Source organism: Phragmites australis, chromosome 15 (assembly GCF_958298935.1).
Source record: "Phragmites australis chromosome 15, lpPhrAust1.1, whole genome shotgun sequence".
Taxonomy (NCBI): domain Eukaryota; kingdom Viridiplantae; phylum Streptophyta; class Magnoliopsida; order Poales; family Poaceae; genus Phragmites; species Phragmites australis.
Window position 1 is genome coordinate 24,868,077 of NC_084935.1, and position 27,324 is coordinate 24,895,400.

Sequence of the window (27,324 nt, forward strand, 5' to 3'; positions counted from 1 at the left end):
GTACGTGTTTTCTGGCAGTACATTTTCCTTTGGAAGTAATTTCTTTAAGAACAGTAACAACTCTATGAAGCTTGTATCAGACCACCCGTTGCTTGCCTTCAATTGCAGCAGTGAAAGCACAGTACGTAACTTTATGTGCTCCTTCTCGCAGCTCGGGAACAACGGTATTTTGAAGTCCTCTAATATACACTGGAACTTTTAAAACTCTATTTCATTGGTGAAGTTCCCCTCCCCATCGCACAATATCTGCTCCAAATCATCGACGTCGGCGTCGACTAACATCTCCTCTAGATCATCATCGACCAACGTATCTCTGACAGGCGGCATATCGATGTATTCGTCGACCGGCATATCGGTGCATATGTCTTCGTCTTCTCTTTCAATGTATTGCCCTTTCTGTACGATCTCAGCTTCACCGTGCTCTGTCCAACGGGTATAGCCAGGCATAAAGCCCCTTGGCATCAAGTGGGAATGTATTTGTTAGGTGGTGGAGAACTGCTTCTTGTTCTCGCAATCGGTGCATGGACAACACATGTATTGAGACTGTGTATTTGACTTGTGCATCGCGGCTTGTACCAGGAAATAATCCACGGCGTTCTTGTACTCTGCGCTTACACGGCTCGCATCGTACATCCATCTTCTATCCATCTATAATTATATCATTATTATAAATCCAAATTCATAACATCTAGAATATTTTGCGATCACCAACAAATAAATTACCGTGTCATCTCCTACCGGCAATTGGCCTGGGTTGGAGGAGCCGCCTTTTGCATGCTTTCGCGTCCGCTTCCGATGAGTATTTGTTGGTGCCATCTTTAGAAACTTTCTTTATTATTCAACACCTTATCTATGACTCATTAAGAAAACATGAAAAATAAATACGCTCATACATAAATATAATTGTATCTTGTTACATACCTAAATATCATGAATTTTTTTTCTAATTCATTAAAAATCAAAATAAATACGCTCATACCTAAAGTTTCTATATTGGGAACATGATAATTAATTAAAATAAAAAATATAATTGGAGCTTTCTACATACTTAAATATCATGGCTAATTTTTCTAATTCACTAAAAATCAACCATAAATATGCTCATACCTAAAGTTTCTATATTGGAGCTTGCTAATTAATTAAAATATAAAAAATATAATTGGAGTTTGCTATATACCTTAATATCATGGCTAAATTTTCTAATTCATTAAAAACCAAAAATAAATATGCTCATACATATAGCTAATGTAAATTAATAATAAAAACACTTCTCACCAGAATTGAAGCTTTCATATCATAAATGAGGTATAATTGCATCTACATTATCTCAAAACATCGTGACCATAGGTTCATCTCTATCATTTCAAAATCTAGAGCAATTTAGCAAATAAAATTCAAATAGAAATGGATTGGAGAGTAAGTTACACACCTTGGAACACCTAGGGCATGAGTATTTCTCAAAATTTTGAAGCCACCAAGATCCTAGTGAGCAAAAATAACCGCCACTGAGCAAGAACATAGCTCATCTCTATTGTGCTCGAGCTTGCGGAAGGAGAGGACGACTTTTATATAGTCGGGACATCACTGCCGGTCCATTTAACCAGCCGGCAGTGATGTTATACTATCACTGTCGGTCGGTGGATTAAGTCGGTAGTGATGAGGGAGCAGAGCATCACTGCCGGCTCAATCCATCGACCGACAGTGATGACCCTTATCACTACCGGTTCATAAGCCACGATGGCTGATTCTTCCCTCGCAGCTTATGAACTGACAGTGATGCTTCATCTCTACCAGCCTATTAGAAACCGGCAGTGATAGGTCGACATATAAGACTACGCGTTCACGTTGTGTGGACAAAAACTATAGCGAGGACACTTGCATAAAAAATTGTAATGTGCATGAGCTTGTACCTGCCAAGTCCATGAGAATACACGGGCACTGAGCCACTGACTATTATTCCTTGAGAGATTGATGATCAGTCTAGGACTCGAGGAGTTCCTGAACAATGCTATACCTACGTAAATGTCTAAAAAAATCTTACGCGCTGACTCAGCTACATCCAGAGGAAGTTACCAATTGTCAGGAAAGCTTTGTACATCCACCTAGGATTCATTCATTGATCAGTTCCATCAGCACGTATAATTTCGGGTGTCCCTTGGCTACTGGGCTTGCTATTCTCCGAATGCAGCCACGGACGGAGGAGCTCGTGTTGTGTGGTGGTGGAGGGGGGGGGGGGGGGGGCGTGGCGTCCGATATATGTACTTAGGTGGACAAAATCCTTCGTTTATATACCGCCAATAGGGCCAGCAGCTCAATCTAATAGGGCTATTGGGCTGGGTGGAATGGCTGTCCAATGTTGGCTATGTTTCACCTACAAATCAGTTGCATTAATAAATCAAATTTTGGAAAAACAAGCTAACCAAGAAAAAAGTATCTTTCAAACCCTTCCTCTCAACTCTCAAGAAAAGGAAAATCTTTGAAACCCATATGATTGGCGTTGGACTCCTTGGAGATGCACGTGCCGTTCAACTCCCTTCCTCACCAACAACCCTTTATTTTCGCGCCAAACTCCTTCCTATATTAGGACCAACCAAAACAACGGCGTACGGACGTCAAGTGCCAGCGCACCACCGGCACCATATAAGAGAAGCCGAGAGTTCTTGCGAAGATACGCCTCGCCGTCGCTGAATCCCTGTCGATATTTCTTCAACCAGATCGAGAGAGATTCGTATCTACCGGGCCGTCGATGTCGAGGCTGCAGAGGTCGTCGGTGTCGTTCCGGCGGCAGGGCTCATCGGGGCGCATCTGGGACGACCCGATGAGGGGCGGCCTCGACCACAAGGGGCTGCAGCCCGGCGCCAGCATCCTCGCGGGGGACCCCTTGCCCCGCGCAGTGCCGTCGTCGGCCGGCTCGTTGCAAGGCGCCTCCGCCAGCATCATCGCAGAGAGCCCGGAGGTGGCCTCGGCCGGGTCGGCGGCCAGCACGGTCATCGTCGTGGGCGAGGACGGCACGCGCCATGAGAGGCCCGCGAGGCGGCGGCGGAGGATCTCGTCGGCGTTCTGCGCGTGCATGGGGCATCCCCCCGCGTCGCATGCGCAGCAGTAGGGTGCGCACATGCCTGCATGAGATTTGTATATATGTGTATACCAGTATACGTACGTACGTACGTTCGTGTGGCCTATCGGACGGCCGACGCGGCGACGTACGCATGCATGCGGCAATTAATGTGCATATGTGAGGGTTTGAATGAACACGAAAATTTCACTGGGGCTTGCGGATGTATAGTTTATTATGTTTATTCATTTGTGTTGAGATTCGTGTTAAAAAATTATATAAAAAATTATAAAATAGATAAGAGAATCAACAAATAAATGAGTGTTAGGTAGAAAAAATGAACGACTGATATAGACCATACGTATATAATGACATACATAATTACATTTCTCTTGTAGGAATTTCCCTTTGGGCTTCATTTGGTTCACTCGTGTCCTCGTGTGGGGGTTTGTGCGGGTCCTTCTCAGTTGCTCGTGCACCGCACCGTAGAATGGTCTGCGAATTGCAGTTGAGGTTGTTGGCCTTACGGATATTGTACAGTGACTTGTATGAAAGATGAACATGGTTTCTTTAATGTAATTGTACAGGTGACGTCGTCGCTAACACGTGGATCTTTTTTTATTGATCTCACGTGTCAGCGATGTTACTCGTATAGTTACATCTGAGAATCTCCTTCTAACAAAGACATGAGGGTATTGTATAGCGACTTGGATGGAAGACATGGGCTGTCGATTTCTCCATGACTTCATGTAATGCACAATATCGTAAACACGCAAAAGTTGCATCTATGAGGATTCAAATCAAGAATTTGACTGTTTGTAGCCATCAAAACTGTCAAATCCCACTCTGCATGCTCTGTTAATCGTGGTCACGGAGATTAGTTAGCGACTGCTGCGATGCTTGCTCATTCATCCCAGTCTCGAGGATTAGTTGGGCGGCGCAAGTTGAAGGGCTAATTGGCAGGATGGGGTGGCCACAGTTGGAGATGCCACCAAGGAACCAGTGGGCAGGCAGTGGTTGCTGCACTCCCGTTTCAGCGAAATCCTGCCAAAAATGTGACGATCAGAACCAAGGATTTCAGATCCCGTTTTATTGGGGACAAAAAAATGGTACCTCACCAAATCCGATCAAGACTTGTTTTTTTGTTGAACTTAAAACTTGAGTTTTTGCGTGTTCAAGATCTCACTAGCAAGCCAAAATATCTGCATTTTAGCAAAAAGATTGCCGGGGCATGGAAAACCAACCTGAACCAGGCCAGCTCCGGTTTCTCGGCCGGTTCACAACGGTTCTCCGAGCCCTGATCAGAACACAGTATCAAAATCAAAGGCATGGGCTGTCAATTTGTCCATAATGCACAATATGTTTGGATTATTGCTATGTCAGGTTGTACTGTTAATCGGAAATAAAAGACTTGCTTCAAAGATAGTCACAGACCTGGTCTGTCAAATATTGCAGCAGTTGACCAGCACAAAATAAAATAATTCAGAATTCTTCACATGTGAACTTACTCAAAACTCCATTCTTGTACTCATGAAATGTGATGTGCCAACCGACAAGTAAAAATTGATAAAAGAATGGTACAGATTGCATAGAGCTCATGCCATATGGCCATGCAAACCTCAGCTCCCGGAAACAGTGACTAAACATTTCTTTTTCCTAGGCCAACATCCATCTATACTAATACTAGCACAACAGATATAGAAAAAAAAAGAGCAACAGAAAAGAATAGAGGAAATAGGAGGAATAAGGCGAAAGAATATACTATTGATTATTATACAATGATATGCCTACAAAAAAGACCAAGCTTGCAAACTAGGAGCTGCCATGGGATCTGAACGATGACATGGAGTGCGCTGAAACTGAGGCAGTCGGGCTGTTTATCTCCCTGTCCCCATTGGCAACTCTACCCCTTCCACTGATCATGCTGACAACGTCTTGAGCAACATCCATGAACCAATCGTCACCCGGAAGGACACTGCACAAAAACAAGAATATTGGTTGAAATTTGAGTCTATGGTTGAAGCAACTTCTGTGAGAATCCCCCTCATGGCCTCATGGGCAAGTGAAACCCAGAAGTAGCTACTAGATTGCAATCCAAATCACAGGCAAGTCATGGTGAGGACTTCCAACAAGGGAACATGTGAGGGGATCCTCACAGAAGAGTTTTCGAAAGAATATGTTAGTATTCAAGTATAGTAACTAAGAATAAATTTTAAAGGTAGATGGCATATTACGTTGGTATTCAATAAATATTGAAAAACAGCAATCAGCTACAGTTTCAGAAAATGCTTCATACAAATTATGTCATACCAACCTTTGTGACATGGTATAACAGTAATCTAGATTCTAAACACTAATATGGCCAGTGCCTTCAACCAACAAAAAGCTATGATATTGTTTCAATATTTTATGCTTTAGTTCAGCAGACAGTTCTTCTTCCAACACATGCAACTGTATTTTACAGTATGTAAGACCAGTTGTGTCACTATAGTGTGGCATATGGTCAGCTGGCAACTTTGCCAGGCCAAGTCTGCTTGGCTTTCCGGATAAACAAGATATGACTCATTCTATTTCTATATCCTTTTCTTTTTTCAAAGTATTTGAATAGTTCAGCTATAAGCAAATATAATGCAAACTCATGTGAATCAGTGAATCATTCATCAAGGTCTCCCCTAATGGACATTTTTCCTCAAAGACCATCCCAGTAGGGACATTTTGGTTAGGTTACTAGTGGCAGCCAAGCTGACAATGGTAGTTATTGTAGCCCACGACGGCAGAAGATCCCTGGGAAACTAATGAACATAACTCTAGGCTACAAGGGTAGCAGCCTAAATATACGATATAACCCCAAGTTATTTACTTATTCTTCATCCTATTACCAGTTTTCATTAGGGAGGATCATTAGTGTAATCCAAATTTTACAAGACAAAACACATCAGAGCACTGACTTCCCTAGACAACTGCAGTACATAAAAAATTGCCAAGGTTGTAGCAAAAAAAAAAGTTATTTAATTATGAAGCAATAGAGGGACAAACATGAGATAAGCATAGTACCTATCAGGGTTCATTCCAGTAGCAGAAAATGCAGCCATTGCTCTATCAATGATATCCAAAATGACTTGATGAACATGTCTAGACAAAAAACGACCTTGCCCAAAAATGATGACGAATTGCATATCCAGGTAAAACTGCAAAGAAAGGAAAATTTTAAAAATAATAGTTGACAGATGAAGAAAAGAGAGGAAATGAGCTTACCTGCTGAAGGCCAAGGGGACCCAAAGGCTTTGGTCCCTGCTCAATCTCTTCCCAGAAGGCCTGGTCCCCTGAGAGCCACAGAATGACTGTCTCAGTGAGGCGCATCATTAGCAAAGTAGCAAATCTTTCTCTACCAACAAACATTTCTCCAGCAATGCCTGCCATTCTGTTTAGCTTTGCATACAGTTCCTACAATGAACACCAGATGAGATGCTTCCAAAGACTATTATCTACAAGATTACAACATGCTTTCTGGCAAGTAGCACACATTTTTTAACAGCACATAGATATAGACATAAAAGAATCGTCACCACTAAACCAACTATCTTAGCGCAGAATGTCCAACAGTATGAAGGGATAATCACAACAAATATACCCTACTTTTTGAAATGGCAAGTCTATCTGCCCCTTGATTTTTTCAGACTAGGCCCCTCAAATTTTGATGGTGCATCATCTTAACCCCTTGGGCTATAAACACTGGGTGTAATACGATTTTTAATACTCCAGGGGCTTAACTAGAATAATAAACAAAATTCAGGGGGCAATATAGACTTTTTCCCTTTCAAAATTGTATAATTAACCCATCTAGCATAGTCACTTTAACCTCAAGGTTCTAAAAAGCATTCATTTCGGCCCATATGCTCAATTAATTCAGTTACAACTGTCCTCAGGTATATGATCACGACAAAATGACAGGTTATATTATATAAAGGAAAGCAATTGTGCAAAAAGATGTACAATGGTTTCAAAGTTGAAATTTCATAGACGAGGCACTATTTTGACCAAGCAATTGTAAGTACGAAGACATATGATACAAACTGAAAATTTTCAAAAAGTTCAAGGATTTACATGAGAAAGACCTAAACGAGCCAGTCCAGCAAGTACATGGACTGGGGTTTAATTTAGCAAATTACAATAAATATTCGTAATTTGTAAGTACCTGAAAAATTGGAGATGGAACCCATTCTGGTTCTTCAACAGTATTATCCATACTAATATACATTTCTGCGCTGAGATGGGTATCACCTTCATCTGTAAATATAAGTTCAAGTGCATGCTGCCTGCAAAAATTATCTCTCAATCTGTCCACTATTCGTTGGAGTTTTCTTTTCCATTCACGTTGCTCAGGCACACGGTTCTGTTTATCTGCCCCTCTTTTACGCAAATCATCCATGTTAGACTGGTTTATTGATGATAACTTCATAGCTGCTCTAGGTAGCAACTCCTCAGCTAGCAAAGATGCATTAGCTAATAAAGCTAGCTGCTGTTCTTCAGTCTCTGCCATTCTAACAATCTTATTTCCTAAACCATCTAAGTTAGCTTCATCATCCATTGAACCAGGTAAAGCACTTATAAGTAAATTGACATATGAATTGAAAATTTGTGTGATCCTATCCATCGTAGAACCACCTAGTTGCAAGCTAAGTAGTGGCGCAACATCCTCAAAGAAATCCTGCAATTTCAGGTAGCATCAAGACATACTTAATATAGTATAGTTGAACAGACCAAGATACAAGCTAGTCACAACTCTCAAAGAAGCTCAGTGGAATGAAATAAGCTCATAATATAATATTTATTGAATGCAAAAGTAATGGTACAGAAAAGTTTATTTTGTAGTTTCAGTAGAACTTTTGTCATCAAAGTGATTCTAGTGATGTCAACGGAGTTACGTTGGTATCATCAATCATTCTAGTGATTGCACTCCTACTATATCAGTTTAATACACTATAACTAGTCTGAAATACATAAAAAGGACAAAGGGCAAGGGCCATACATCAGGTACTAGATTAGTTAAGATGAGGATTTACTGAGAATTAACGCGATTGTTGGAAATGGAATCTTTGATGAGAACATAAGTTCAAAAGACAGTGCTGGTAAGAAAAGAAATGAAGATGAACATGTACAACAAACAGATAGTTTCGTTCTTGTAATTCACCCATAATAAAAGAGATGAACACTACCTGAACCATTGAACTGAAACGGTGTGCACTGCTAGAGAGCTTTGGCTGAAGTGCCAAATTAGCAGCAGACGATCTAGTTAATGGACGGATACCAGTTGGGGGGTAAGTGAGTATCCAGTCATCAACTGCAGCTAGCGCAGCAGTACTCTCTTCAATTCTCCTCAAGTTAGCATCTAACGCTTGCTCAAGACTGGGTTTGAATTGTTTCAGGAGAACAGATGAAACGGATAGACCGCGAGCTTCCAGTAAGGAACAATGGCCAAGAGATATCTGAACACATTCTGCAGCTGCTCTCAAACCTCCAGCAGCTGCACAAGAGGACAACACATGCCTCTTTACCAGGAGCGCAAAGGACATAACCTGCTTGGTAGCCCATGTAACCAATTCAGATGAGTAGCATGATTCATCACCAAAGACATCTACAGAGTCACTGAGTGCCTGAGCTATGACTGAAAAAACTTGTTGAGCAAGTGCTGCAGTGTATGCCCCACCATATGAAGTGCTAGATGGATGTATAGTTTGCATGTTGCATTGAAGCCTTTGGTTATGTGCACTGAGTAAGAGGCTGTGAGCTCGGGGGCCATCACCGAGCCTTTTGAGGGCAGAAGCCGCAGCACGAAGTTCGATACCACGAGTGGAAGACTGACAAGCAGCTTCAGCAAGCTGATCTGCCAGCCTTTGACGATTATCAGAGATAGATCTTTTTAAAGCCGAAACTTCAGCTGTAGTTAGAGTCTGTTTTCGTTTTGCGTCAGCAGCAACTTGTTCTGCTTCATCCAGTGCATCCAGCGCTTCATCCACTCTTCGCTCCGCTAGCAAAACGTCAAGCATGTCAGGGAAATCTGCAGACCATTTCTGTATTTCTGAAGTTTCCTGGTCTTCAACATTGGATATGTCATCTTCGGCGGAACCTTCAAGGCCTGAAGTCAATGAATCTATCTGAACTCCTTCAGCTAGACCGTGGATTAAAGCTGCCTGTGTATTCAGCAAATTTCTAATTGACAGCAGCTCCCCTTCAAGATCTGATATCTCCTTTGATGTTCTGGTGATCAGAAAATTGGTTTCAAATAATTATTAGAGCAAGAAAGTCACATAATGTGAACTGTGATTTCACATGCCGCAATCTAGATGCTTTACAGATCAAAAGTTCAAGATGAGTAATAACAATTGCATTGATATAACTCTCAATCAATAACAACAGATATCCTAATACTAGAAAAGGAAACAATCTTTGGAGTTGTCAATTGTCAAAGATTTAGTTTCTTCCGTGAAATAGAACCAAATATACATATGGTAAAGTTAAAAAGAATATTATTCTTGCGGTGTGCAGGGTACCTAAGGAAAAGCTTCTGGGCTTCAACTCCTTGGTGATTCTTAGTGCATGGTGGCTATGGAAGCACCGCAACAGTTGTGTTTTTGACAGCACAACTCTTTGCGTGATCACTGTCATGCGCGAGGTCACGAAGGAGAACAAGTTATGGTGTGCTTACGGGTCTGCATACCTTGATGCCTTGATAGTGTGATGTGCGTTTGGTCGTCCTATGTTGCCGTGGTGTGTATCTTCAAGTTAGAGAGCAGAACGTGTGTTTTTCTTTTTTGTTGTTTGTGTCAAACTGTAATGAAAAACTTTTATTCCTGTTAATGCAATTACATGCAGTCTTCCTGCGTGCTCAAGAAAAAAAAAACAATGAAAGTAGGCAAATGCCTCTGTATTAGCATTTTTTTATGGATTAAATGTTTTAAATTATAAAGAAATAGATTTGGTGTAGTATTGAATCACCAGAAAACAAAGTGTTCTTCCTTTGGGCATCATTCCGCATTTATCAGAGAAAAAAAGCCATAGAAAGCGATAATAAAATGATGCCAGCACAATGCATGCATTGAAGGGGGGAGGATCGTGTGTCATCATGATTAAAGGGGGAGGTCGATATCTCAAACAAAAGTGACAACAGCACAGCATATTTTAGGAAAGGTTGCACAAAAAGGTAGCTGGCACTCTGGCAGACCTGATAAATGCAGCATAATTTGCATAAACACTTCTGCGCATCTCTTCAGCTGAAGCCTTCTTTAGGTCTTGCAGATAAGAACACAAATGTCTTATTTCCTGAAATGAATTTGAATTTCTTTGTCGGTTATGTCTTGTGCGCACTCTAACAACATACTGATAGTTCAGGTAGAATTTAACACTTCAACAAAGTTGATCGAAGAGAATACGACAATAAGCAGCTGACTGAGCGAGTAGAAGTACAAATTCCTTAAAAACAATATCATTACCAAATGCCAAGTGAGTAGAAAGGCCAATGCCGAGGACATTATGGCTCAATAAATGGCATTAACTTGTGTAACTTAATGAACCCATAAAAATTCCACAGGAATGCACTACAACATATCTAAACCTAATTTTAAAGAATGGCAAATTTAAGATATGGTAAGCGAACAATATAAGTGCTACCGTAGTATTCTCGTGAACTGAATCAACTGTGCAAACTTGAAAGAAAAATGAAGAGGTTTTAGTTGGTTGGCAAGAATAATTGTGGCATGAATAGTAATTTTGCTAAAATGTCCAAACCAAAAACGTCACAGCAGGCTATCATAGTAATGAAATACAAACAATACTCGGACTCCTAGAACAGAGTGGCTGCAGATCCAAGAATTACACATTTCTCAAATGATAGGCATCTTGTTAGGCTGGAGTCATGTCAGTTGCCACAACTAGCAAACAATGAAGTACCATCAATACTGAAGAATTGTGGAACATATATTATAAAAACTGCTTCTTTTTCAATGTTTCATTCAAAAGTTGACATAATACTCCAAATCCTACATGAATTAATATAGCATGCAAGGGTATATTTCTTTGATAAGTAGCAGCCTTTTCAACTGTGAATAATGTCAAAAGGAAAACCAAAATATCATTTTTGTACACCAAATACATCAGCATAGAAGCAATGTATTGCACTGGACAAAAATGTCAAACAAAAATGAAAGCCACAAATTTCCACATCCATGTCTCTTCCATAAACGACATCAAGACTTCGATTTAGCATGGATAATAAGAGAAATCATCAATCATAAGGATTCAAATTCTGCACTTTTACTGATCCTGATCCCTTTTATTGCTGGGATCATCATATTTAAGATGTTCTAGAAACAGCCGTACCAACTCAAAATGCCCTATTTTCATCAACAATGGCATAAAGTTCCCATCTCCACAGAAGCTTGAAGATCCAAAAATCCTCTAAACAAAGGCCTAAACCATTTCATGCCTAATATTACCCTGATTTATCATGACACAAACATCCAGTCTAGCTTAAAGTAACACATAACCACAATATGATGCATCCTCGAGAATGGCGGTGTATTCAAACCTGAACTTCCAAACCCCAGTACTGAAATGTACACATAAAATTACACAATGAACATCCTGTCCTTTATAACATAATCTAATCCTGTTACGATGCATCCTCAAGAATGGTGTGTACACAAACCTGAACTTCCAAATCCCAGTACTGAAATGTGCACATAAAATTACATAATGAACATCCATTCCTTCGAAACACACTCTATTCCCGTTGCCGCAGGTAATGCAAAAGACAAAATCATCTTTTCACCATCAGTGGATCAGAATTCTCCCTCCAGAGAAAGGAAAGCATTGGAACTTATTCTCCAAAGCTATAACAATTCATTTCATAACAGTAAAGGACCACAGTTTCAATTTCGCTAAGGACTCGCATTGCGACAACTACCCAAAAGCACACCGAACGGCCAACCGCGAGTTCTGGAATGTCAAGAGTTATGAAATGTCAAAGTGCATTCGCTCTACCACAAATCGTCCAGAGATCAAAATTTCCCTATTAGGCAATTTACCAGAATTCCAACACCAATTACTGCCCCCAGATCAAGTCACGCCAACCATATCTACCCAATCGGACAAACAACACCAGGAGACACATAATGCGACCCAGTCTACCACCTCACGCGATCTAAACTCGCAACATGCGCACCCGGATCGAGCCGGCGAGCTCGAACCCCCGGCCGGATCGGAGCAAGCAGGCAGGGAGGCTCACCTTCTCGTTCATGGTCTGGCACTTGGACTGCACGTAGGCGTCGGGATCGAAGTTGTCGGTCTTGAAGATCTTGAGCTTGTCGGCGAGCTGCACCCCGCCATCTCCTCCTCCTCCTCCCCCTCCGCCCCCGCCTCCGCTCCCCACCGCCGCGGCGCTGCCCACTGGGAACACCCCCGAGTGGCCAGCCGGCCGCGACCGCGACGACTTCGCCGACGCCATCCGAGATCCAGAAACCGCGACGACTCCCCGGCAATGGACGGACGGGTGGGTGGACGAGCTCGGCGACGCGGAGAAGGAATCGCCGCCGCTGCGTTGGGGTGGTGGGGTAGTGGCTCGTCGATCAATCAACCGGAAGGGAAGGCCGAATGATTTGGGGGGTGGCTCGGAGTTGGTTTGGTTCGGAGGAAAAAGAAACTGTTTTTGTTTTTGTTTTGTTCTCTGATGATAACGATGATTTGGGAGGTTTGAGTCTCCGCCCCAACTTGTGAGCTGTTGGATGAGATGGCCTTGGAAACGGGCCGTTGGGTTTGTTTGTACGGAGAATTACCTCACTGCCATTGAAAATTTTCATTTTCTTTATTTGCTTTATCTTTTTTTTCCTCTTGGTGACTGTACATGGATACTATTAGCAGGTACGGTTCATAAGGCGTAGCGTTCTAATATTCCTTCAAAAATTAGTGATCTTTTATTTATTTAAAAATTCTAAAAAAAATTTGCACGTGTTTTACAATCCATATGTAACCTATTTTAATTAGAATTATTTAAAAAACTTATGTAGAATTTAAATTAAAATTATCTAAAAATTCTATTTTTATAATTCTAACAGTTGTTAGAGCATAAAATAAAATCACAAAAATTTAGGAAATTTCACTAATATCCTTATTATGTGGCAGATTAATTTCTAAAATTATTTTTAGATCTAAATTATATGGTGAAAAAGTGAGTTTTTCTATTTATATGCAATAAAAAATACATATAGAAATTAGTCTACCACAGAAAATTAATATTACTAAATTTTCTCAGATTTTTGTAATTTTATTTTAGGCCCTAACAATTATTAGAAGTTATAAAAGTAATCTTTTTTGAATAAATTTAATTTAAATTCTAACTAATATGGGTTACACATAGATTTTTTTAAGTAAATCTAACTAAGATGGGTTACACATAGATTATAGAGAAAAAAAATTAGATTTTTAAGAAACAGAAGATCACTGATTTTTTTTTAAGTAATAGAAGAACGTTACACCTATAAATAGTACCCATGAACATTAGCCATGTATATTGTTTTTCTGCCGGAGTTCTGCCGGCAGCGTCACCGAGTGGCAAGCTGAGAAAAAAGATAAAGCAGATGGCAAATAAGGAAGGCAGGGAACATGAACTTTTTTCAGTGGCAGTAAGGGAATTGTCCGTTGTTTGTATGCGCTGCTGGCTCTGACCTGGCTCGTCACTTTTTGTTTCATTTCTTGCGTGTCATTTTGGAGTAGTCATTGGTTTGTGAATTTAGCGAAGCTGATAAAAGTCACATCTATATATATAACTCCGTAACAAATATGCACTTAAAGTAATCACCTATTCACCTATACTATATAAAGTACGAGTTGATTAATACGTCATCCCTTTATCTTCTTTCCTCCCACCTATAAAAAACTTGAAAAACCACAAAATTAGCAAAACTCACGGAAATTATATGCTCTATTCCCCAAACTACGGTAGCACACGCCTACCCACATCGCTCGCGCCCGCCCCTCCCCCTCTCCTCTTCCTCACCACCCAATCGTTAGACCTCTTAGTCGTCTCTATACTTCCTCCCCTCGTAGAAATCACCGTCGCCACCTTCTCCTTCTCAACTCACTCACATGCCACTTCCTCGCTCTCGTGCTATAGCCACTGATTCACCGCCCTCACCTGCCATGCCACCTGATCAAGCAACCCTGAACCCAACCCTTGCGCACCCAATATTGGTGTAGACCAAACTGAAGAGGCAACGGGCAAGCCCCCCCCCCCCCCCCCCCCGACTAGACTTCCGCGACGATGAGGTTTGGTTGGAGCTGTCGGCCTTCCGAGGAAACACCCCAAACCCTTGATCCCTATCAGCGTTCCTCGACGAGGAGCGCTTCCTATGGGCACATGCCGCCTTTGTACCATCCTCACCTTCTCCCTCCAGTTTTTGCTGCGCTGGCGTTTGGCTGGTCGATTTGATGAGCCTTGACTAGAAGGATGAGGTGAAGGGGCATAGTTGTCATGAACAACATGATTAGATACAGTTTCTAGCCTTTTCGCGCCACCACCCTCCCCTTCTGCTCTATTATCGTGGCAGGCGCATGAGGGTTTGCTTGAGTTCAAAGTCCTCCAAGCCAAGGTACTAGGGCATGACTCTCTTGCAGATGACCCCAATCGCTGATTAATCTATCCATAGTGCCCTTTTCACCTGCAAAATTGGATAAATTTTTCACAAGGTTCTTTCGGTATGTGGCTCCGCCATCCTTGCCCTTTTTGTTGTCATGTGCGTACATAGACATTTTTACTAACTAGTCAAAACCCCGCGCGTTGTCGCGGGGTCAAGGTGCAGGGTTAGATATGCATTAATAATTGTGTGCAGAGTGAGGGTAAGCATGATGAGATGATATCTCACAAGGACAGTTTGACGTTACAAGACACCGATGTCTCATTGAAATTGTAGTCAGGGCAAGTGTTGAAGCTATTTCTGCTAAAAGAAATATCACTATAATAGAAAATTATAATATAGAGGGATGAACAAAATTTTCTACTCTGGTGCTTTATAAAGTACTACAATATTATTCAAGAGGTAAAATTATTAAAATTGTGTCATTTGTCAAGGGCTTGGAATGAGGCAACTCAATTGACACTATAAGGATAATCTTGGCGTGCATCAACACAAGTCGCCACAAAGCAATAGTTGTCTTCAATAATCACACAAATACGCTGTGACAGCATATCGTTTGCGAGCAAGTAATATATGGGAAACACACAAAAGATGTTGAATTGCCTACATATGGCATCACATACATCCCATGGAATCATGCAAAACGAAAGTACTAAAAATATATCAGAGCATATAGTTATTGCTTGATAGAAGATAGGAGGACCATAATATTCTTAATATTCTTTATAACTGAAGAAATTCAACCTCGGACATCACCTTTACTGGAAATTGGTTGGTATCTATGAATATGTAAAAAAGTTGTGGACAAAACACTGTCATCCTTAGCTACGGCCAACCTCCAATAAAATTTATCATGGTAGCTTGTCAAACTTTTTTCAGAGATGTGCAAGTCCTCGCAGGCATGTACTTGAAATAAGCATTCTGCGCAAGAACATAAGAAGCAATAGGTCCCTGTCTGAAGAAAAATAAATGAAAAAGCCCAGGTAAATCAAAACCATGCAATTGCAGTTGCATATCGATGTTCTTTCAGTTATAAAATAGAAGCATGAAGGTAATAAACGTATAAAATCAGGCACATGAACATTACTCTGGCCTGATATGGTTGAATATGAATGTTGAGATTCTAAAAGATGTGGAACAGAGAACTATAGTTGTGGCACAATACAAAGAAAGGGAGGCCGATATGTTCAGTAAGCACAATGAAAATTTATAGGATTATACTCAAGTATCACCAATTTAATCAGTATATGAACAAAGCAATGTAAGAAGATAAACACAAATGGCTGGTGCCTCTATTGTCAAATATTAGAATATACTGAAGGGCAAAAAATGTAGGTGAAAATGTGATGTAGTGTTGGCATACATACTTCGCTGTTTGTGCTTGCACTTGTTTTTTTTATTTACATTTGTACCAAGGTAGTATGTTTCTGAACTAAGGTAGCTGTGAAAGATTGGACGCTACATAGTATGATATGACACAAAAATCTAAATTCATAATTGGTGATGGAAGAAGATGGGGATAGTGTGATGACTAAACCTGTGATCAAAAGAGGATATTAAGCCTGCGTGGGAAGAAAGGGCATGGCTAAAATAATTTTGTGCTCGTGCCCAATTGAGCGCCAGAGCAGCTGTTACTACTCAACTCGATTCTTGTTAAAAGTTCTAAAAAAAGGGATCCACTAATACAAATGAAGAACACACTTGGAAGGATTACATCTCACGATTTTTTTTCTCTGTAATAATGGCCAAATCAGCCTCCATGCTTTGTATGTATAAATGTATAGTAGAAAGGAAATAAAAATGTGAGACATGAACACAAATATGGTGTATGCATCTAGGTTCTCTAACTGGTTTGAGGTGTAGCAACAAATAGTAATATTCTCAATGCTTTGCAAGCAGGATAATACAAAAGGTAGGATTACATATTAGGTTGGCAACACAATAAGGAACAGGTGGAAGGATGTAGCAAGAGCAAAATGCTAAAACCGAATGGGAGAATGCAAGGCTATCATGGTCACATGGCAAAAGGATATGAGGTAATGAAAACTATGTAATGATCTAGAAGAGTGAGGAGTTGAGAATGCCACCAAATAATCAGTATTGCAATATAAAGAAAGGAAGACCAATATGTTTAGATGGGCAACACAATATGAAACAGGTGGAAGGATCTAGTAACAGCAAAATGCTAAAATCGAATAGGAGAATCCAAGGCTATCATGGTCACATACCAAAAAGATCTGAGCTAAGTAGAATTATATAATGATCTACAAGAGTGAGGATGTGAGAATATTGTCAAATAATTGGCCCTGCAATACAAAGAAAGGGAGACCAATATGTTTAGTTAATACAATGAAAATTTAAATTATTACATTCAAGATAAAACCAACTTTATCAGCGTAAGTGCCTACGAAGCTAGCTGCATATGGCAAAAGGAACATGCAAATGAGGTGCATATTTGACATATGTAAGTGTCAGGCAAATGATGTCACAGATAATCCATATAATTCAGTTATGGAAGTAAGCAATTATAGGTTGGTCTATGGACTAATGGTTTACCTATTTTGTTCAACCAAAAAATGACATATTTGTAGGTATGCATGTCTAGGTAGTGCACATGTAATATTTTAAATCTAAATACTGGTAGGAAATAGGACATGACATTTTAAATTACAATGAATTGGCTTAGAATCTGTAACAAGAATGTAGATGATGCTGAAACACGGTTATTAAAGAGTCTGCTTACCGTTGAGGCTCCTTCACGCAGTCTTATTATGGTAAACAGGAAGTAAACACACAGAGGTTTTGGGATTACCTTGATCATTCTTTTTTTTTCTTCTATTACTACTGAGCCAAATCAGAAAAAAATTCTTTGTAAACAACATTGTGAGTGTTGTCTGCCTGTTCAGGAGGGCCATTCTGGATCAAAACACGCAGACCATTAGGTGACGTTACTCTTGAGAAAGCTACATATAAATGTTCATGTGAAAAGATTAGAGTCGATAAATAGACGCCAACTCTACTAAGTGTTTGTCCTTGACTTTTATTTATGGTCATTGCATATGAAACTCGGATTGGGAATTGACGCCGCTTTATCTTGAAAGGCCACTTTTTGTCAACTGAAGTATTTACTATTTTTGGTATATAAGCTTTGGACCCTTTAGTTTTCCCAGTGATTATCACTCCTTCTATTACACGTCGAGTCAGCTGGGTTATTATCAGCCTAGTACCATTGCAGAGACCTTTTGATGGGTTTAGATTGCGTAGCAGCATTACTGGAACTCCTATTTTCAGCTGAAGGTGATGGTCTGGTAGGCTTCTTAACTGTATTGTGTTAAGAAATTCAGTAGGGTAAAGAGCTTCGAGTGTGGCACGGTTATTTGTATCGTCATCAATTGTGTCTGAGCCGTAGTATGACATTTCTTCTGTTGCCAGTTTTGCAATCATCCGGAAATTAATTCCAGCTGCTATTTCAGTGGTTGGTGCTAGAATTGCTCGTTCACAAAGGTAGGTGGCCAGGTCTGAGTTGGTTGAGGCATCATACACAAAAGAAATCAAGCCTACAAAGTCTCTTGATTCAGCTGGCAAGAGCAAATACTCTGGTATTTTAATCCAAGAAGCATCAGCATGATTGATAGGAGAAGAATTAGGTACTACTCCTTCACCTACTTGGAGCAACCATTCTGCGAATTCTTGGAGCCGCTCACGTTGAGTATCAGACAAAGATGGGGATCGAAGCCTCATATTTTCTGTGAGATGCATAATAATGCAGTGTTGCCAGAAATGAGATCGTGTGATGGATGCGGATAAGATTTTGTGCTTTCTTGCATTGGGCAACACCGGAAGTGTTTGCCTAAAATCCCCTCTAAGCACAACTGTGATGCCTCCAAACTGTTTGCTGGAAAGTGATGGATTTTTAGATGCCATGATGTCTTTCAATGTTCGGTCAAGAGCTTCAAAGCAATACCGATGATTAACAGGGGCTTCATCCCATATGATCAAAGATGTTTGTTGCACTAATTGAGCTAAATGAGTGTTTTTCTTAATAGAACAGATCGAATGCTCATGTATCTCTAATGGTATTTTGAAGCGAGAATGGGGCGTGTGACCACCTGGAAGTAAAAGAGATGCTATGCCAGAAGAGGCAACAGCCAAAGCAATTTTTCCTTGGGCTCTCACGCTGTTCAGCAATGTATTCCAAAGGAATGTTTTTCCGGTGCCGCCATAACCATATACAAAGAATGTGCGGCCAACAGCGTTGTTTACAGAATGGATAATAGCATTATAGATAAGCATTTGGTTCAGATTTAACTTACTAAGTTGTTCGGTTGCTTCTGCTAATATCATGTCCAGGTCATATGCTTGTTCATCCATGAGAAGCATGTTGCCAAGCATTAATGTGATCCCTATGTTGGGTTGAGGCAGATGGAAATGGGATAAACTATGACCAGAATTTCTAAGTAGCCTATCTATCTCGGCAAGGACGTAGGACTTAACATGTTGTGCGAAAGATGGTGTAGATAATGTTACCCTTGTTGTACCATGATTAATGTGGTAGGAAGCATCTTGGCACATCACAGCTAGATGTTCTTCCAATAAAGCCAGAGGGTTTGAAACATCACAGAAAAGAAGAAATGTTACAAATAACTCACGGAGTTGGTATGGAAGAGCCCAGTGGGCTACATCAGTAATTGCGTAGGACCATTCACAGTCATCACCAAGAAGTCCTAAGGCCTGGCATGCAGCTTGAAATGTTGGATATTTATTCCCCTCAATTGTTCTAAGATCAGAATAGGACTTAGCTCATTTGATAATGTGCAGTAATATACGAAGGTAGTAGGCATCTCCTTGATTAGGCCCAACATTTGCTACTCTCCCAATTTTCTTGCGGCTATTCTGTCGGGGAGCCCAATACTTGCCATCTCCATGCCAAGTGAAATATTCAGGGAATTCAGAATATGTATATTGAGCAGCCTGAGCATAGGTTTTGTTTGCAACAAACCATGCTGTAAGCTTTGTAGTGCCATTTCTTGGGTTTTCCAATACTTGCTCCAGGTTGTCATCTTCTGTGAATACAATGTTATTTTCAAATGAAAGTGGACTTGAAGGCGCTCAACAACAGGGTTAGTATAGTGAATATCGAATTGGAGTAACCGCCATGTTGCTTCATTGGGAGCTATGCACCTACATTCCAGGTAGGCGCGTATCTCATCAATTTTTTGGACGGAAGGCTCTCTTTATTCTCGTGTACGCTGGAGGCCCACCCTAGAACAATCAAAGCCTTTGGCCATATACTTGAATAGGTATTTTTCCATTCCATCACGATTAACTCTTTCCACATTTATGTGCGCTTGATACTTAACCAATAAGTCAACGTTATGGGGTACAACAAATTGGTTATCAAGATCGGTGTCATTCTTTTTTGCAGTAATACCGTTATCTGGCCGGGCATACCGGACATGGCCATTCTGCAAGATTGTTGTTTTGTCGCAATATTCTTTGGGATAGTGCTTGGAACATTCACCGTCAATCATGCATGAGCAGGCCGGATTAGCAGCACTGCAAGGGCCATGGATCATAAATGATGTAACAACCTCAAAACCAACTGGATCAATAGAAGGATCTGGTAGTTGTGCGGATATGAGTTTGTCAATATTATCAGATGTTAGCGGTCCATCCTTGTCTAACCATACTATAAGATGAGCATGTGGAAGACCACGCTTCTGGAATTCAATTGTGTATACAACTGCAAAAAGACAATACTACGTAACGATCACAATGTGTACAAATATAAAGAAACGACTATAGAGGACATGCAAAACACAATAAGGAAAACATGATTGTTTGAATAAAAACCAATACCTGCTATGATAGTGCCGAAAAATCCTTTCTTCACAATGTCATCTATCAATAGATTTAGCTTCATATGAAATATACGGTCAACGATATCAAGCCTGTCACTTGCATGTTGGCCAGGGATGAAAGCCAATGACTCTGTTACTTCTGACCATAAAGGTGACGTTTGGATATCGGGAAACGAAGGCCAAGATAGGGAAATAGGATGTGGGATGAATCTATTTCTATGTTTGGATAGAGGGTTTGGGAAAAATAGCAGCTCTTGGATTGGGATATGAGGCTCTCTTTTCCCACCGTTTCAAACCCATGGGTGGGGGTGGGATAGGGCGGGATAGAGTAAAAAATACACAAAATTACATTTTTGCCCTTGAAAGTTATGTTTTGACTGGTTCTTCTCTATCAAAAACAAGGGTACTGTAGTCACTTAAAATTTTATTTCCTATCCTTATCTCAATGCATTCCAAACATGGGAATGGGTGTAAAAGCTTTATCCCTATCATTTACCCACCTCTTCTTATCCCACCTCATTTCCCTTTCCCTAACCCAATCTCTATCCAAACGCCACCAAAGGGTTTGATGTGAAAGTGATAAACAAATCAGGGCAACCATATCTTCGACACAGAGCAACATAATCAAGGTAATTTTGGTATAGATACCGAGGCCCTCCAACATGGGAAGAAGGCAAAACAACTTTTTGACCAGCCTCTGATGCTTCTGTGATGCCCCTATTCACACTTTCACGAATTTCGTTGGATGGAGCCGTTCTATACTTTTGTTGAAATGATTTGGTCCTATAGTAACTTAATCGAGATTCTTCCACACAACAATAGGCATCAACAAAATAAGCTTGTGTTCCTCTCTTGCAACACATTGGCGTATTGAAGTCATCAGCCCTATCATGCAGTCTGTATAAAAAGTATTCAACCATAGTGACATTCTTTCGTTTGATAGCCTCTGATCGATGGCACCGTCGATAACTAATGTTTTCATGGCAACCATCCTCTCCATACGGGAAGAGCATTGGATATTGCATTACCATGAATTTGGAGTGCTTTTCTTCAACTTTTCATAATTGGACAACTTGGTCTTCTACTATTAAATCACGACCACCATCACTTGCACCTAAATCACCGACCACTAAACCAACAACCTCAGAGGCCACAGGGGCACTGAATATGTCACCATGCTTGTCAGGTTTGCCGAACAATTTTATGATATACCTATCATCAGTACTTCCAGCCAGTCTAGCACGAGCTGTCCTAAACAACCGAACAATTGGATTATAAGTGTTGAGCATCCTATAAGTGCAGCAACAATTTCCTGTTTGGGATGGAAACCACTATTCCTATAGGTGCCAACACGCATTCTCTTTCTAATCTCATTATCCGTGTCAAAAATATATAGCTGGGCATGCTCTGGTCGCTCTCCATCTCTTGGCAAGAGTGATCCAATGCGATGGCAGAGCTGACCACTTATCTTGAAGACATATGGTCCGTGACCATCATTGATAGAATCAATCACATGAACACCCATAGATGTGAACGCAAACATAGAATTGTAGTATCTGATGTTCTCAAAGAAATGAGTTGATAGAGATCTGTCCACTCATGTGAGAAGGCCATGCAAAGGTTCTGGAGGTGACTTATATGGAGGTAAAATGACACTCCCTTCTTTGCAGCATTTGTTGTATACTGGTGATAATGTCTGTCGTTCTCGTCTCACGCGTTCTTCGTACCAAAAAAGCGCTCCACAATAATGGCATGTGTAAGACGACGGTCCAAACTTCAAAGGCAAGAAAATAGTGCCTAATAATGAAGAAGCACACGTGAGAGGCTATGGATTTAGTAAGAATAAAGGTATAGACTTGAAATTTAATATACATAGGTAATTAGCATGTAGAACATAGGAATTGCATTGGGAATATCACAGCGAGAATCTGAACGAAACTTTATGCCTTCATTTTGTATTCACGGATCTTGTATGCCTCGATTTTGTATTCACCGAGTTTGTATGCCCCGATTTTGTATTCACCGAGTTTGTATGTCCCGATTTTGTATACACTGTGAGCACACCATAATTAGCATAAATGAAAGATATATTGCGAGCAATATAATAGTAGCAAATAAAAACATAAAAGTTCAGTGTGCATGAACTTACGTTGATGTGCATTAAATGGAGCTTGTATGGCTTGAGAGATCGACGGTGAACATGTGTTTATTGAGAGATGCAGATCAGAACTCATAGTGTTTGGATGGGAAGAAATAGTTCGCCGACGGACAGACCGTTGTGCTACTGGGGCCGCAAAGCACATTGGATGATGAAATAAAACAATAATTTCTATAAGCCAAGCAGAACAACCAAACCGCAAGGAGCATACATTTAGACATTTTGCACTTTACTAACCTGGAGCTGATGAAGCAATGGCAGGCTGTCTGCGCTTGCGATGTGTATTCGCTATTGATGCCTCCGCAGGGACTGACATCATTCCATCAAATTCTGCAGGAAGTATGGCAAGTTCTATGAAATCTCAATCATCTAATGCAATTTTTTTTTTGAAATAGAGGAAACATGGTTTTTTTTTTTTTGCGAAGCAGAGCGAACATGATCCTTATCTATGAAGTTGTTAGCCGAATCTGCTGAGGCATGCAATGCACGTTCGGCTGATAAACAGTGATAGCATGCTGGGTTCGAACCAAATACACCACAAATAGGACACTAATTCAAAGGCATGAAGAAAATCAGCGAAAACATAAGGGGCAAGGTATACCCAAAGATTGCAATAATCGAGTGATGATACCAGTAGGCTGAGCAGGCAGACAACAACGAATAGAGCGCCTTGATGGCACATGGAAACTTGCGGGGAAGTCAGCACTAGGATCTGTTTCAGGTCCATCAGGTGGTGTGCTAATATTAGCAGCATAAATACTCTATAAACAATGGTAAGATATGTAGCAAGGTAATTTCTATAACTCAACCAGAAAAGGTAAACTACAAGGGGACACATGTAGATATATAACAGGTCATCTCCAGCAGATACTCAAAAATACAATCCTTATAACACTATTACAGTATCCTTCAACACTATTACAGCATCCACTATTTTTTTCATCTCCAGCAACTACCTTATTTCCTACCTTTCATTACCCTCCTCCTCCTCTCGATCCCACGTACATCCTCAGCTAACAGTGATATAGACTCCCGTTTCTATCGGCATTTTTGCTTAGCGATACTGGAACCCGCTTCTGTTGGAGATTCATTTTTGCCGAAGCTGTTGGAGACGATGCGGCATGCAAGATCGACAAAAGGACAGGAGCACAGTGATACGGAGAGAGATACCGATGTTCCTGGACATGGCCTAACTAACCTGGAGCTGATGCAGATGTGGAAAGGCACCAACGTTTACGACGTGTATTAGGTGTTGATGCCTCAGCAGGGGTCGACATCTTTCTGATGTTGAAATTGAGTACTGCAGGAAGGCAAGTTCTATGAAAATATGAACATCCATTGAAATGTATTTTTTGAAACAGGTAAAACATGATTCTATATCTATGAAGATCTTAACCAAATCTGAGTGTGGCCAATAGTAGGCCAGTACACCTTTTTTGGAAACATCCAGTGAAATGTATTTTTTTGAAATAGGGAAAACATGACTCTATATCTATGAAGATTTTAAACAAATTTGGTAAGATATGCAATGCACATTCGACTAAGAATACAACAGGAGCCGAGTGTGGGCAATAGTAGGCCAGTGCACTTTTTTTTTCTGAGTGTAATCATTTTTACGTTGTAGATCAGAGGCATACGAATGTAACAAAACTTGTCTCATTATTGTTGGAGGTACCAATATTTTACTTTGATTTTGGCAAGATTGACACGTTTTTGTGCAAGCAGGAACCAAGCTAACGGGCCGGCTAACCTCACCAGGCTGTGGGTTATCTCGTGGTGTTGTTGGAGTGGATGGAGGTGACTCGCGGCTGTAGATCGACGGCGGGTTCGATCTTGCGCAGTTGCCGACCGGAGTCCATTCGCAGAGGAGGAGCACGGCGGAGGGGACCTGGAGGAGGGGGGGGGGAGGCGCACCATGCGGAGGAAGGAGACCGGGCGGCCCTACGCAGCGTGCACCACGGGGAGGCGGCCAGCGCAAGGAGGAAGCGTCGGGAGGTGCTGTGCCAGGGAGGGGCCCCTGATGGCGTCGCGTGGGAGGAGGGAGGCGGCAGTTAGGACGGTTCGTAGCGTGGCCTGCAGGCTGCGGCTCGAGTGGGGCAAGGAGAGTGGAGCCCTGGATTGGACGGTTATGAGGCAGAATACATCGGACGCCTACCCTGTGCCGGCTGACCCATCTCCCTCACCGCCGACTACCATCTAAGCAGCCTCCCCCTGCTCCGCTTCTCCCTAATCCGGCGCACCACAACCTCTAGCACCGCTCACTGCCCCATCTCTTTATCCATCACACCCAGCTCGCTCCAAAGGGTAGTGTTGCATCGACTCCTCTCCCGCTCGCCCAGCTGCCCAAGACGAGTTTGCCAATGTGGCGACCTAACCACCATGATTTGTAGACTCCTCCTGGCCTCCTAGAACTCATGTGTGCGTGTCCCCCGGAGGCCAATCCACCGATTGCTGGATGGCCGAATCCAGAGGCCATGACCCTCGTCGGCCACCGCAGGGAGGCTGCGTCATTCCCTGGTTGACCGCTTTAGCATGAACAACAATTCTGCTCACAACACCCTCGATTCATCAAGTTTAGGAACTGGTAATGCTTTGTTCCAATTATATCACTACTATTTCAGTTTCTTTCAAGCAAAGCAAGTTAGTGTTTTTATTGGTCAGTTTTCTCTTGGCCAAAATGTAGGATTATGGTTTGAATTGGGGTTTTGCAATCCATCTGAATTAGGAGCAAAATTTAAGTTTCAAATTTGGTTGATATAGTGACACCCTGACGCTGCTCACCATATGTTCATTAAAATGCTTACATAGAGCTTATTCGGCATGCCTTTTTTCCTTGTTATTATGGATTTTTTTTGCCATTAGAGCACAATGATCTACTTGAAACGACTTTCCTTTTCATTTAGCAGCTAGCACTCTTGCATTGATTTCTGAATTTTTTCTATTTGAACACATGTAGCACAATTGTTGAGACCAAGGATGTGAGAGGAGCAGGCCTGGATTGAGATTAAATGAAGTATTGTTAGCATGTAGTAAGCATTGTTATTTACATTATAAAGCAACCATAATATTTGATTTCCAATTTTTAGTCTGCACATGAACTAGAAGTTAGTTGTACAGAGATAGTGTTGCACTTTATTTCCTTCATGTAGTACTAATGTACTACAATAACATGAGGAATAGCAAGGAAGTTTACATTTTTTTTTAGTTCTAACTCTTTTTATGGTTAGCCCAGCTACATTTGAGTTCAATCAAATTTATTTATACAAAGAATATTGCCCTTTTTCAGATGTTATGTACAAATTTCAATTCAGTTACTCCTGGTTGAGTGTTCGAGCCTCTGAAATTCAACATTTATATTCCTCCCGACATCTAAGGAAGATAGTCGAGTAATTCACCTATCCTTGATGTGTGCAACTGGTATTATATGTTGTGTAGCACCACAATCCTTCTCGAAGTATATGTTGAACCAATTATCATTATCTTTGTCTTCTGCCAACTATTAAGAACTTCGGATAGTTACGCACATTGAATTTCTCCATTATGCTTTTTAGGATATGAAGACCATGAGTATGATCAAAGACATGATAATTATTTAGCCTCTTTGTTGGCATTCCTTGTTATGAATCTGTATAGATGTAGCATAGTTCAGTTTGGTTACTGATTGTGTGTGGAGTAATGTATGAACAATTGTGAATGTTGGTATAAATGTAACTGAAAATTGTTTATCATTATAAATGGAATAATGTATTGTTATGTGTTTGTACCTTTTGTGACAAACATACTTCATATCAATTATATAGCGTCACAAATTCTATTCATATAATTGGTACATCACTCAACTATGACAGAAAGTGCAAATGCATGACAAACTTTTTTCGTCACAAATGGGTTACTGCATGACGATTAAAATTTCGTCATAGAATCCATGCTGCCTGACTGGGAAGCCTGCCCCAGCTTTATGATGTTTTATGAAATTTTTTTCATAAAATACATTATATGACACACTATTTATGATGATGGGCGTGACGATGTTTTTATTTCACAAAATATCATCCATTACAAAAAATCATTATTTTGTGATGAATATTAACCGTCATATAATGCCAAATCTGTTGCAGTGTGTACACACGGTTCTAGTTTAGAGCCATATGTATTATTCCTTTTTGTACATACGGTTTTAATTTGAAACCGTATGTATTACTACTGTCAATAGTATTGATAGTTCTAAACTAGAACTGTCTGCATAAAAGGAATAATACAAATGGTTCTAAACTAGAATCATCTGTACTATTAGTATAGACAGTTGTAGTTTGTAACAATCTTTACTGTAGCATCCCACTTTGTTAGAACTGATCGTTGCCATTTTCTCAGATGGTTCTAGTTTGGAGCTGTCTGTGGTACCCTTTGTACAAACGGCTCCATAGATCCGTCTGTACAGGGGTGTCCCACTAAATGGATTCTGTAGTAGTGCCTGTGAAAATGATCTGATGTCGCCTAGAGGAGGGTGAATAGGAGTAACTTGAACTTCTTTTACAAACTAAATACAACGGATTAGCAATATGC

At 40.7% G+C, this 27,324-nt stretch overlaps 4 protein-coding genes across 4 annotated transcripts; 1 reads left to right on the forward strand and 3 right to left on the reverse strand.

Moving 5' to 3' along the window:
* The first annotated feature begins 2,734 nt into the window (after positions 1 to 2,734).
* LOC133892229 (uncharacterized) lies at positions 2,735 to 3,106 on the forward strand. The gene has a single exon (XM_062332928.1). It carries the CDS (start codon positions 2,747 to 2,749, stop codon positions 3,104 to 3,106), a length of 360 nt encoding a protein of 119 aa, XP_062188912.1. The 5' UTR covers positions 2,735 to 2,746.
* A 1,448-nt stretch (positions 3,107 to 4,554) lies between these two features.
* On the reverse strand, positions 4,555 to 12,820 carry LOC133892447 (exocyst complex component EXO84B-like). The gene is made up of 7 exons (XM_062333226.1): positions 12,339 to 12,820; positions 10,278 to 10,375; positions 8,272 to 9,313; positions 7,251 to 7,763; positions 6,311 to 6,499; positions 6,110 to 6,243; positions 4,555 to 5,030 (listed from the first exon to the last, which is right to left on the reverse strand). The coding sequence occupies exons 1-7, from the start codon at positions 12,555 to 12,557 to the stop codon at positions 4,868 to 4,870; spliced, it is 2,358 nt and encodes a 785-aa protein (XP_062189210.1). The 5' UTR covers positions 12,558 to 12,820; the 3' UTR covers positions 4,555 to 4,867.
* A 7,136-nt stretch (positions 12,821 to 19,956) lies between these two features.
* On the reverse strand, positions 19,957 to 21,478 carry LOC133893304 (uncharacterized). Its single transcript, XM_062334301.1, has 3 exons — positions 21,166 to 21,478; positions 20,602 to 20,754; positions 19,957 to 20,485 (listed from the first exon to the last, which is right to left on the reverse strand). Exons 1-3 carry the CDS (start codon positions 21,464 to 21,466, stop codon positions 19,977 to 19,979), a joined length of 963 nt encoding a protein of 320 aa, XP_062190285.1. The 5' UTR covers positions 21,467 to 21,478; the 3' UTR covers positions 19,957 to 19,976.
* A 108-nt stretch (positions 21,479 to 21,586) lies between these two features.
* On the reverse strand, positions 21,587 to 24,779 carry LOC133892996 (uncharacterized). Its single transcript, XM_062333977.1, has 6 exons — positions 24,517 to 24,779; positions 23,960 to 24,061; positions 23,393 to 23,473; positions 22,999 to 23,091; positions 22,753 to 22,887; positions 21,587 to 22,655 (listed from the first exon to the last, which is right to left on the reverse strand). Exons 2-6 carry the CDS (start codon positions 24,036 to 24,038, stop codon positions 22,552 to 22,554), a joined length of 492 nt encoding a protein of 163 aa, XP_062189961.1. The 5' UTR covers positions 24,039 to 24,061; positions 24,517 to 24,779; the 3' UTR covers positions 21,587 to 22,551.
* Positions 24,780 to 27,324: the final 2,545 nt, after the last annotated feature.

Excerpts from the sequence above, each read along its gene's own strand:
- LOC133892229 (XM_062332928.1), top strand. The coding sequence starts at position 2,747 with ATGTCGAGGCTGCAGAGGTCGTCGGTGTCGTTCCGGCGGCAGGGCTCA.
- LOC133892447 (XM_062333226.1), bottom strand. The coding sequence starts at position 12,557 with ATGGCGTCGGCGAAGTCGTCGCGGTCGCGGCCGGCTGGCCACTCGGGG. Across the intron at positions 10,376-12,338 it reads GCCAGACCATGAACGAGAAG|GAAATAAGACATTTGTGTTC; the intron begins GTGAGCCTCCCT and ends AATTCATTTCAG. Across the intron at positions 6,500-7,250 it reads TTCCATCTCCAATTTTTCAG|GAACTGTATGCAAAGCTAAA; the intron begins GTACTTACAAAT and ends TGTTCATTGTAG.
- LOC133893304 (XM_062334301.1), bottom strand. The coding sequence starts at position 21,466 with ATGTGTTGCAAGAGAGGAACACAAGCTTATTTTGTTGATGCCTATTGT. Across the intron at positions 20,755-21,165 it reads TATCACTTTCACATCAAACC|CTTTATGGTCAGAAGTAACA; the intron begins CTTTGGTGGCGT and ends TCCAAACGTCAC. Across the intron at positions 20,486-20,601 it reads TTTCGGCACTATCATAGCAG|TTGTATACACAATTGAATTC; the intron begins GTATTGGTTTTT and ends GTCTTTTTGCAG.
- LOC133892996 (XM_062333977.1), bottom strand. The coding sequence starts at position 24,038 with ATGTCGACCCCTGCTGAGGCATCAACACCTAATACACGTCGTAAACGT. Across the intron at positions 23,474-23,959 it reads CACATCTGCATCAGCTCCAG|ATCCTAGTGCTGACTTCCCC; the intron begins GTTAGTTAGGCC and ends GACCTGAAACAG. Across the intron at positions 22,888-22,998 it reads CATTGCTTCATCAGCTCCAG|TAGCACAACGGTCTGTCCGT; the intron begins GTTAGTAAAGTG and ends TTGCGGCCCCAG.